At 37.0% G+C, this 11,939-nt stretch overlaps 1 protein-coding gene across 1 annotated transcript; it reads right to left on the reverse strand.

Annotated features, from left to right (window-relative positions):
• Nucleotides 1-2,735: 2,735 nt before the first annotated feature.
• Nucleotides 2,736-9,602, reverse strand: nacc1b (nucleus accumbens associated 1, BEN and BTB (POZ) domain containing b). Its single transcript, XM_056468367.1, has 4 exons — nucleotides 8,618-9,602; nucleotides 5,583-5,868; nucleotides 3,960-4,057; nucleotides 2,736-3,833 (listed from the first exon to the last, which is right to left on the reverse strand). The coding sequence occupies exons 1-4, from the start codon at nucleotides 9,597-9,599 to the stop codon at nucleotides 3,529-3,531; spliced, it is 1,671 nt and encodes a 556-aa protein (XP_056324342.1). The 5' UTR covers nucleotides 9,600-9,602; the 3' UTR covers nucleotides 2,736-3,528.
• Between the last annotated feature and the right edge of the window lie 2,337 nt (nucleotides 9,603-11,939).

Here is an 11,939-nt window from a genome sequence, read left to right on the forward strand (position 1 = left end):
TTCCTGTCAGCCTCCTCGCATGAATGCACAGACATTAGCATACACGTCTCCAAAAATGGAAATGAAAAATAGGCTCAAAAGTAGCACGCATGCATGCATACATACAGACTCATCCAGGCATTTTCTGTGCACTGCCTTCCCACCATTTCTATCTGCCACAGACTTCCGAGCACCAACTTTCACTCTTTAAGGCATTGCCTAAAAGTCTGGTTCAGATTTTCTGTGCAAATATCTCATTCTCATCCCATCGTACTGTAATTAAGACTTGGTGCAGTCTCTCAGGATCGTACCACGTGGCTGAGAGGTAAAAACTGCTCATGTCTGGCCCAGTGCAGTGTGTTGACAGACTTCCACTGCCATTTTTCAAAAGTAACTTGGGATAGTTTACCCAAAATTCAGTTTTTAATTTTGTGTGGACTTCCTGCTATTAGATATTCAGTTTCGAAGTCTAGCACTTGCATATTGTGCATCAGTGCAAATTTCTAAAACGTTCTACATCACGTTTATTTGCGGTCATTACAACTAGGGGGAAAACGGTGGTGGTAAACTGGACACTGTGAAAATAAATACATTTGTTGGTTGAGCGTTGCACCTTGTATTCATAGTGTAAATAAAGTTTATCATATAAGCACTGATAACCAGTTCCTCCAGGATTTTGTGAATCCAATAGATCTTGAGGTCAAAAATATATATAAAACTGTATTTTTTAAGCAAAACCCAAGAGTTTTGCCAATAATGGCAAAAGTTGAGGAAAGTTGTCAGAAAATCTGTGATTGTAGGCTGCATTTATTAAAAAAAACGTCCCTGCAAAATCCTGAAGAGACCGGATAACATAAGGAATTTAAAAGGAATCATTTTCCCAGAATTCTTATTTGATAATTGTCATTTTTATTTCATTATATATTAGATATTTTGAGAAATATTTTTGTCCATGCAATGGGAAGCCAATGGCTACGTTTACATAGACACCAATAATTTGACTTAGACAATACTTTGATCAGGAGTCTACCATGTAAACAACGATTTTGATTTCTGAAGTCATAATCGAACTAAACCGAACTATCAAACTATTATCGTCATGTAGGATTTTCGCCGCATTCTGCGACAGGATGGTCCATACACACAGTGTTTGACACTATTCTTTGCACCTACCGAGTCAGAGAAGGACCACAAACCCCTGCATCGTGAAATGTGTGTTTTTTTCTCTCCATACGGCGTGTGTTATCACATTCCATTAAAACAACACTCTTCCAGCAGTTCCTCGAATCCAATATCTGGTTTGTCATGGGGGGCATGCATGAAATGTTCCTGAATGTAAGTGAAAGTGCCAAACTGCAGTTCACCAGCATGGACCACGCCACACTTTGAGCTAGACTTTATTGTAGGGATGAAAGAGAACAGTGGGTACCGTCTCTAATATTTTGGTAGAGTGATTGGACAACCCCGATTTAACCTTGGAGGGAGGAGAGGGTTATAGGATTGTCAATGGGAAGCGAGGAAATAGAGGGAGGGTGCGTTCGAAAGAACGAGAAGAACAGTGCTAGAGGGCTGGTCTGCCTTAAGTTTTTAGGGAGTAGGTGATTGGTTAAGGAGACTAAGTGAGGTGTGGTTCCACTGCCGAACCTTTGTTAACAAGTTAACGCCATTTAAAGTGACAGATTAAAAATTAAACACCCGAAATTACATGAAACTCCGAAGAAAATGTGGATAGTGTGGTGATGTTAATCCAATTACACCTTAATCATATTATTATATACAAACACCTTAATCATATTATTGTCTTCAGAATAAGGAAAATAATTTGATTACTGATGTCCATGTAAACGTAGTCTGCGATGGGCAACTATTTGGACAGCAATATTCTTCGCAAAACTTTAAAAATAGTTTCTACACTTTATTTATTTATTTATTTTTTTGCATAAAAAGTAACTTCAGTTTTAACTGCGAAATGAAACTCCTACAGAATTTGGGTGTTTTTGGAAGAACTACCATTTTAAGTAAAAAAAAAAGGTAACACAAACTTAAAACCCACAAATAGGAGGGCTATGTGCTAATAATGGAGCATTTAGGTTTTTATTTACAACATTTTTGTATATTATGCTTTTGGACTGCATTTCTTCAGCAATGATCAAATATTTAAACAAAATATAAGTGTGCTTAAAACATTTGAAGAGGCGGCTCATACTTTGGGAATCAAATTTTAACGCATCCTCAAATACTTCCGGGGTGCAACAACATGCTTCTCGAAGTCTGGGGTTAAAACATCTTTATATTTAGAGACTTCAAGAGCTTCTCTTTCTGAGACATACTTAAAAACTGACTTTTCAAAACCACCTAAAAAACAACTTTTAAAAAAAGCCTATAAAACAGCTTCCACTCTCGGAGTGGTTTTAGTGGTTTAGAACCACAATAGCTGTGACACCGATGCCTGTTCAGTGCCAATCTCTAATACTGCACTCGGCCCACTTCATCAGAGCATTTAGTGCATCTCTGTCAAAGGTGCTGAGGCGTAGCATGTCAGAATGCGGCATCATGCACCACACTTCTGCCAAAGGTGCATGAAGCAGTCAGCTGCATCAAAACTACTATCTGCAGTCACCATACACACACATTTATACAGCGCAACACCAGTCCTGCGTCATCTATACAAAACTACTAAGGAAATAAAGATAATTGTTAAAGCTTTTGGGGTTTGCTTTGACAGTAAAAACTTGCCAATTTGATTCAACTAAACCAATTTTAAGCTTTGGTAATATACCAAAATAAAACAGCTGAAATAATTTTGGATTTCGCTAACGCAAAAACACGTGGATAGCTATTTCAAATTCATTGATTCAAAGGGTGAGAATCTTCAGACTCTCTCTCTCTCTCTCTCTCTCTCTCTCTCTTTCTCGCTCTTTCTCTCTCTCTATCAAAACACGACAGTAGTTTCAGATATAGCAAAACAGATTCATCTGCCTCATACAAATTCAGAACAATCAATGACAAACATCCTCTCTCGGGATACTTGGCAAGACAAATGAAGGAACAGTTTGGCCAAAAATTACAAATGCTGTTCAAATAAAAACATTTTAAAGAAAGAAAAACAAAACATTAAAGGGTGTTTAAAAGAGGAAATGGAGTCCAGGAAGCAAATACACAGCTATTAAATATTAACAGATGAATACAATCTTACGTCCAGCAATTTTCACTTTCTGGATTCTCCATAAAAAGATACATTCAGAATCATGACAGTGTTTGTAGACTGAATAGACGCTTCCAGACACCATTTCCCCTTGGGTTCACCCCCAAATGTTCCCAGAGGTCCCTTCTCTTCAGGAATGTGTTTCTGCAGTATGAAGAGGAGGGCCTTCAAAGGTACAATCAAAACATAAAAGCTACCAGCTTACTGGAAATCAAACTCAACAACGGTCTTCATAAAGATAAACTTGGCGACTCCCTGATGACAACAACGGCCAAGGTGAGACTGGGATGCACTCGAGGAGTGGAGAAGTGAAAGAATAACTGAACCATGGTTAGTGTTACTCACTAAAACAAGCTGCTACCATCCCCACTAACGCCATGCAGGGCATCTGTAGATGACTGGCCTGATTCAGAGGCTGGACCACCTTCCAGGGATCCCGTATCAAAAGCATTCTCCACTCCCAAGCCGTCAGACTCCAGCTTGGCGGCGTCTGAAAGAAAGTTGGCGTAAGCATCGCTTTCTGCCATCAGAAGCTTCAGTTTGGGAATCCAACTCTTGCGGACCACGCGCCGTGCGTTCGTGCACATGTCTGCAGCGATTGCGTTCATTTCGCTCTCTTTGAAACTGGGAGCAAAGTTCTGGCAGTAAACTGGAGATTGGGGAAAAACAAATATGTTGGTTCACTGTGCGGAGTTTACTCAAAGCTATTAAGAACGATGCTAAAAATGGTCAACAAATCTGTGCATTAATTAATGTATCAATATTGGTAACTTACACTTAACGGCGTGAAGAACCCGGCTGTCGAGAGGCTTGCGGTTGGGGTCGTTTGTGGAGGAACGAATGCCTGTTCCACAGCTGTTTGCAAGAGTGCTTCTACAGGACAAATAATAAACTTTTAGAGTAATACATAATACATTTCATATTTGCATGCTTCCTTGCTTGATGCATAAGTTCATTGAGGTTCATTTGAACATGCAAGAACCAATGAGGTGTTCTTATGTATCAAAGTATACTTCATCTTAGAGCTGCACAATATTTAATTTCAGTATCAATATCGCAATATGTTAGGGTTGTCACCATACTGGAATTCGATACTGAAAATTTTGAAGCCATCCATTTACGGCGAACATTTGGTTTGGCGGTCATTGGTTCACTGAATTCACTGCTGTTTACTGCATGGAACCACAGATACAAGGACACTTGAGCATTTTAAAACAGCGATTCATCAGCAGATCGCTCGTATTTCAGCTTATAATCAGACAAGCTGATCAACATGACTTTGAAACACTCCAGTGTCCCCGTATCTGTGGTTACACTCAGTAAACAGCGACGAGTTCGGTGAACCAATGACCTTTACGCCAGATCACAGTCATTTCTGTTGATCACGTGAACACAATGGCAAATCAGCGCTGTTTAAGAATGTGCTCAACAGCACTTAAATGTTCGCAAGAAATGGACGTTTTTAAAATTTCAGTACCAATTGGTATCGAATTCCAGTATTGTGACAGTATAGTATAGTGACAGTATAGTGACAACCCTACAATGTGCACATTTGCAATAGTCACATCGCAGGATCTGCAATGTTGAGTTATGATAATAGTTGACCCGGAGAAAAGGACACATGGGAATTGTGTAGTCATTGGAGAGTTTAACTATAATGGAATAAAAGTTTTTAGTTTGTATGTGTTTTTAAGGCCTGACAGTGTTCAAAGTGTTCACTTTACCATTTGTAACTTTAATAAAGAATAATTGTATTGAATTATTCATACAGTAAAGACATTTGCTGTGTTATTTTCCATTTAATTATTCCAAATTTGAACCTTAATAATATTTGACTGCCTCGAAAACCCTAAAACAATTTTATGGTTTATTTCACTTTTCTCTTTGCTTTGAGTTTTTTGACATTTTTATGAATGATTCACTTCAATAAATTATTTGTAAATAGCAGTTTTTAAGTCATCTGGTGAAATTATTTATATATATCTTATCATCTGGTGAAATTGTGTGTATATATATATGTGTGTGTGTGTATATATGGCAATATTAATCGCAAAAAAAACTAAATATCGCAATGTCAGTTTTTTCCAATATGGTGCAGGCCTAGTTCAGCCTGCGTCAGACTTTCAACTTTTTAATGATCAAAAGTCTTACAGGTTTGGAATGACACAGGATTGAGAAAACAACCATTTTTATTTCCTTTTTTGCACCTTTCTTGGCACCTTTTATTCACACTTATGTCATTCCAAACCTGTGTGACCATTAACTTTCACTGTATGGAAAAGACTGAACTTATATTTCCAATTAAAAAATAGTTTCTTCTAAGTGACAATTTCCTTTAAATAATAATTGCAGCTTTTCATTCTTTTCTTGCAGAATAAATGGGAAAAACTTGACTCACCGGTCAAAAAAGGCAGCGAGGAGCCGCCGGAGCAACACTTTGTGGCGTGTGCCCGCACTAACGTGGCAGTTCATCAGCTGAGCACGTGAAATAAAAACACTGGTGCCTGTTACTAGCTCCAGTTTCTCAGCAGGGTCACCTTCTTCATACAGTTTAGGATGACAGCGGTTTCCGATCTGTGCAATGAGCTCGGTGGGAAGAGAAGCCAGATCTTGCCTCACTCGAACTCCTCTTCCTCTTGATTCAACGGTGAGGTGGTCTGGTAGTGATTCCACTCGTTCGTTAGCTGAATCGATAACACAAATGTCAAGAGTTATTACAAAAATTGTATTATTATTAATTCTTTGATTACAACATTCCTATTGATAAAAGTTGTGCAGGCCTGATACTCAAGGGTTTCTGCAGGTTTCACCAAGTTAAATTTAAGACTTTTAAGATAAAAAGCTAAATGCTGATTTATTTTTATTTATTTATTTTTTTCGAATATTCCAGTTGGAACAGATTTTAACTTGCCTTATCAAAAAATTATTATGATTGAATACATTTAATAATACATTAATAATAAAAAATATAGGTTAGGTCAGTATCCTCAGCAGTAAATACTTTTAAACAAATGTTACTGTAAGGAAAGAAATTTAAACATCCAGTTAAAAATGCTATTTTTAAATCAAAAGTTTTATTGAGATAGGGATTGTTGGTGATTGTTTGGGTGTTAATGGCCAGATTGAGTAGCTATACATGAATAAAGAAAACTTAAGACCTGTTTAAAAAAAGATTTAAGACCTACAACACACTATTTCAGTAGATTTAAGACTTTTTAAGGCCTAAAATTTAACTTTTGAGATTTTTAGACCCCGTGGATACCCTGTACTCTGCCCAGATAATTTCCTACAATTTCACTACATACTAAAAGTCTGCTATAACAATGCAGTGTTCAACCGATACAGGCCCTTAGCCAGCCTGGTGAAAAGTGGACCTTTTTGCAGTTATTTGCCTCATTTCCTGTTTAATTTTGAGATTTGATGAATTTAGGTTACATTTTAGCTGATTAGCTTGCCTGATGGTCATCACCACCACACTTATGACACATACTTATATTTAAAATTCAAATAATCAAAATATAATAATCATAATACTATTTATAAAAAAGTTTTAAATTAAAAACTGTAGCCAATTGTAATTTATTGAGCAAATAACAAACTGGCCAGCCCAACTTTCCCCAGCCAGAGTTTGACCATTTGAATAATACAAAATTAAAGCATCATCATAATAATAATAATCATCAAGAGCTTCACAATGTTTCTAGCCTCTCTTGTAAAAAGCACATTTGAAAATTCATAGTTAAGAACAATAGCCAGATAGTATTCAAATTAATTTTATTTGGTCCACTTTTAGTGCTTCACACTTTTTTACGAGTCATGTTCAAGAAGGAAAGGTCCAAGATTTAGAATAAATGTTACTTGTCAAAAGTTCTCTCTATTTAAAAACAATACAGTAGCGAAAGGTGAATTCTCTTACGTCAGATTATGTTTTCTTGCACAGCTGGATGTTGGATGAAAAATATTTGTTAGCATTGGCCAAAACTGATTAGCTGAAGTCACACCAGGATTCCGCTTGGTCGTTAAGCCTTTTTTCGATAGGTTATTTTTACTATTTATGATGGCATGGCAGTCAAAACAGGACAAATAAGCTCATAAATGGGACAAATTCTGGACCTTTGTCAGTGAGGACTGGACAAAATCAGTATGGAATTAAGAATAGGTTTTTTACAGGTTTCATCAACTGTCTTTCATTGTGCATATCTCATTTATTTATTTTTGTTAAAAGCCGCAAATATTCGTTTAAAAATAGCAAACCTACCATACACACATACGGTATTTTCTTTGACGTCTCTATGATTATTTGACAATGATCCTACTGATGGAGTTCCTCAGGACTCAGTACTCGGCCAAATTTCTCTACAGCAATTTCACTTCATACTCAAGTCTGCGATCACCAATACAAGTACAGCACTTAGAAAATACATTAAATAAATAAAAATCAATGAAATTAAATTAGGGCTGGGCGATATGGCAAAAATGCGATCTCAATTGATTCTTTGAACAATAACGATATATATTTCGATATCAGTTGTTAATACTTACAGATTTAAAAAAGTATCCCAACAATGACTGAAGCCACAAAAATTGAGGGTCTATTATATAGCATAACCTATTTTCGGTGGCCAATTATTTTAGGCGATACAATTTGGTGTATCTCTAATATCAACACGCTTCCAGATTCCCATTGTTGCACATTTCTGTTGTGTGATGGGCTCTTAGATCAATATAGAGTACAAAAGTCCAGAGCTTATCAATAGCTATGTTTCCATCCTAAAATACGAATTAACTTTATGCGCAAAACTGGATTATCCCATAAAAGATGTGCGAATAAGGCAGCGTTTCCATCCAACGAGTCAATGAGGACACAATCATCACTTCCTGATTAACTGGCGCCAAATATCAACAGTAAAAACTGAATTTGCTGCGGTAGGAGAAGCAATCCTGACACACAGTGAATGCATGGTAGCATTTGAAGGCATGAGACGCTCTTGATTCTGGAGGTTATTAATAATATAATAACACTTATACTGAAACGGTTAAGGCGTTTTAGAATGACCAAAACAACAGTTCAGATGTTTTACAGTGTGCTCAGCCTGCTGGGTTATCTATTTGCACATATTTTTATCATCACATGATAGCAAAATTACATGACTTTTTTTTTTAATGCGCATACTGGAATTTGTTCTGTAAAAGTGTCTCTATCGTAGTTTATGCGCATCATTTTTATCAAATAAAAGTTTATCCTACTCAGTTATGTAAGTTTTTTTTTATGTGCGTTTTCAAAACTTAAGCGCATCTTGGCGTTTCCATCAACCGTTTTTATGCGCATATCCAAAATGCAGCTACTGTTATTGACATCTATTTCATTGCGATTCAATATAATATTGTTTATCGGCCCAGCCCTAAATGAAATTGTATTTCATCTTTCCTTACCAGTTGCCCCTACATTCAACATGCTGTACATAGTGTACATATTACAGATCTGTCTGTACTGTTCTTCTGTTGTTTCATCTGGGATTTCCTCTTCTTCATCATCATCATGGTAAGAGATTGGCGAGTCACTGGTGTACATGCTGGGAGTTCCTGGGCTGGTGCCCTCCGGCGTGCTGCTGTTGTTGTTGTTGTTGTTGTTGCTATTAGTTGTGCCACTTCCGCCCAATAAAGCGACGTTTTGAGGCTGTGCCCCGCCCACACTTCGTACCACTTCCTGCGAATAACGTGCTGCTTTTCTCACACCTCCACCTCCACTTCCTCCTGATCCTCCACCTCCTTCACGGTTGCCTCCTTCCCAAAGGCGCTTAGCAACTGGAGTGCAAACTACTGAATACGATGATGCTTCTTGAAGTGGCTGGTGGGCCTGTGGTTGCTGCTCCGTCTTAACTCTTGAAACCAATGGAAGAGGTGTTAGGCAGGATGCAGGTCGAGCTGCTGTTGTCGCACCCATACCTAAAGAGGCAGTCCCAGTTTGAGTAACAGGACTTTGGGGTTCTGAGGGTGGTGCATCTTCTGTGTGAAGACCTTGCGAGTCACAACTTGGCGAGCTGACCTTTAGGAAGAACTCTGTACCTTTTTCCATAATCTGCTGAATCTGCAGGAATCCTGCTGTGTACATTAGGAGAAACTGATCACCCAAGTTCATGCTAAGTCGACCGGTGTAGCAGAAGGAAAGGATCTGCTGGAAGCTCTGAGGTTGAACCGCTGGCGGTAATTCCACCACAGAGCTCTTGCTTCCAGAGTTGAACAAATCTCGAAAATAAGAGCTGCTGGCAGCCAGCACTGCCCGGTGGGCTTTAAATGTGTGTCCCTTCACCACAACTGACACATCACAGTACAGTCCCTGAAGCCTCTGCTCATTAAGACACTCCAAGACATTGTTGCCAAAGTTGGGAATCGCCATCTGCAGCATCTGAGCCATATCGTAAAGCCCAGCACCACAGAGTCTGTGGAAGCAGAAAACACAAGACACTTCACCTCAATTGTAATGGTAGAATTATACTAATGTCCAGAGGGTAGGCCTGTCTGAAATCCACAACAACAGCATGTCATTACAATTTCAACACATTCCCACCAACTGTGTTTAAGATATTTAAATGACATGTCTGTCATTAAAACTCTAAGATAATGAAGAAGTTTAATCATTTGTGAGGCAAAAAGTTGCTTTTAATTCTCAGCAGAAAATGATCACTTCACAAAAAGAATCCAGTCTGTGAGTAAAGAGATAATGAGAATTACTCACAGCAGCTTATACAAGGCAAAGTATATACATTTCACATTTCACCAACCTAGAGGCTACTTTAAACTAGAGCTGGGCGATATGGCAAAAATGCAGTCTCGATAATTTGATTCTATATTGAACGATAAAGATATACAGTTGAAGTCAGAATTATTAGCCCTCATGAATTATTAGCCCCCCTGTTTATTTTTGTTCTAATTTCTGTTTAACGGAGAGAAGATTTTTTCAACACATTTCTAAACACAATAGTTTTAATAACTCATCTCTAATAACTGATTTATTTTATCTTTACCATGATGACAGTAAATAATATTTTACTAGATATTGTACTAGACACTTCTATACAGCTTAAAGTGACATTTAAAGGCTTGACTAGGTTAACAAGGTTAACTAGGTTAGGGTAATTAGGCAAGTTATTGTATAACGATGGTTTGTTCTGTAGACAGTCAAAAAATTTGCTTAAAGGTGCTAATAAATTTCACCTTAAAATGGTTCATAAAAAATTTAAAACTGCTTTTATTCTAGCTGAAATAAAACAAATAAGACTTTCTCCAGAAGAAAAAATATTATCAGACATATTGTGAGTTTCCTTCCTTCCTTTGTTAAATATCATTTAGGAAATATTTAAAAAATTAAAAAAATTTAAAAGGGGGGTGATTATTCTGACTTCAACTGTATATTTCGATATAAGTTGTGAATGCCAGCACTTTTAAAAGAGTATCCCAACCATGGATACTACTGGCAGGAAAGTGAAACGAACGCGATTAACAATACTGGGTGACGCAGCATGACCTATTTTCGGCCAATAATTTGGTGAATCTCTAATATCAACACATTTATAGATTCCTGTTGTTGCATATTTATGATGTGTGATTGGCACTTTCTCAATCAATATTGAATAAATATGTCCAGAGCTTATCATCGTCATCAACAGATTTTATTTCCATTCGACATGATATTGTTTATCGGCCCAGCCCTACTTTAAACCCACCTCACCTCCTTTTTCTAAAATTATAAACATTCAGGCAGACACAAACACGTCAAAACTCTTATGCTACAGAGAAGGCCCTTAGGACAAAAAAAAAATTGTTTTTTTTAAATAATGAATTTTTTTAAATAAATAATATTTTCAGAACACTGAGTGCATTTTATTGATTTATTAAAATATTTAATTTTCCATTACAGCTGTAAAAATGTTCAGCAAGTATTTGACGGATGCATTGTACACTCACTGTAAAAAATGGCCGTGATTTCAACGGTAAAAAAACTGTAAAAATGCTACAGTAAAAATCCGTAACCTGGTTAACATATGTTTCCTTAATATATATGGCGAATAACCGTAAATTGACTTTCCCAGAATTCCATGCATGGCACATCACTTTTTATGCTTTTTGTTGACATTACTATGGATCTTTTCAGATGTTTCCACATCAGTTATGTACATTAGAGATTTATGTTACATCTAATGTCGATAAACAATGTTTATTTCATGACTTTAATTTTATGCAAGTTACCATACTGGTGTTTAGTAGCTGTGTGAATGACACTGAGCACCTTCTATGCACTGATACATTATTCTGTTTGTGTTTGTGATGAGCATTGGTTCATTAATTAACTTTCTCATCACCTCCTGCATATGGCTGTGTTAACGTGTCTATCTGTGTAGCAAAAGATGTGTAGATGTTGGTAATTCAAAATACAGACATATTACACTTATAAATTAATGAAATACGGTAGCTTACTGTAAAAATGAGAAATTATTTTTAGGGTTTGTATGTATTTTTTACGGTAAAATACTGGCAACCACAGCTGCCTGTTTTTTACCGTAAATTTTACAGATTTATTTTTTACAGTGTATGCTCACAAAGGCTGGATGTGTTTAAATATTTAAAATAGTAATACTGTGAAATAAGAGAGTGGTTATCATTCATTCATTCATTTTCCTTTGGCTTAGTCCCTAGTTTATCAGAGGTTACCACAGCAGAATGAACCACCAATTCCAGCATATGTTTTACGCAGCAG

The sequence above is a fragment of the Danio aesculapii genome, chromosome 11 (assembly GCF_903798145.1).
Source record: "Danio aesculapii chromosome 11, fDanAes4.1, whole genome shotgun sequence".
In the NCBI taxonomy this organism is placed as follows: Eukaryota; Metazoa; Chordata; class Actinopteri; order Cypriniformes; family Danionidae; genus Danio; species Danio aesculapii.

Bases quoted from the DNA above. Each gene is read 5' to 3' on its own strand.
- nacc1b (XM_056468367.1), bottom strand. From the start codon at position 9,599: ATGGCTCAGATGCTGCAGATGGCGATTCCCAACTTTGGCAACAATGTC. The intron at 5,869-8,617 runs GTAAGGAAAGAT...TTATCGATTCAG, and splicing joins GTTGAATGTAGGGGCAACTG to CTAACGAACGAGTGGAATCA. The intron at 4,058-5,582 runs GTGAGTCAAGTT...TTTGTCCTGTAG, and splicing joins CTCGCTGCCTTTTTTGACCG to AAGCACTCTTGCAAACAGCT.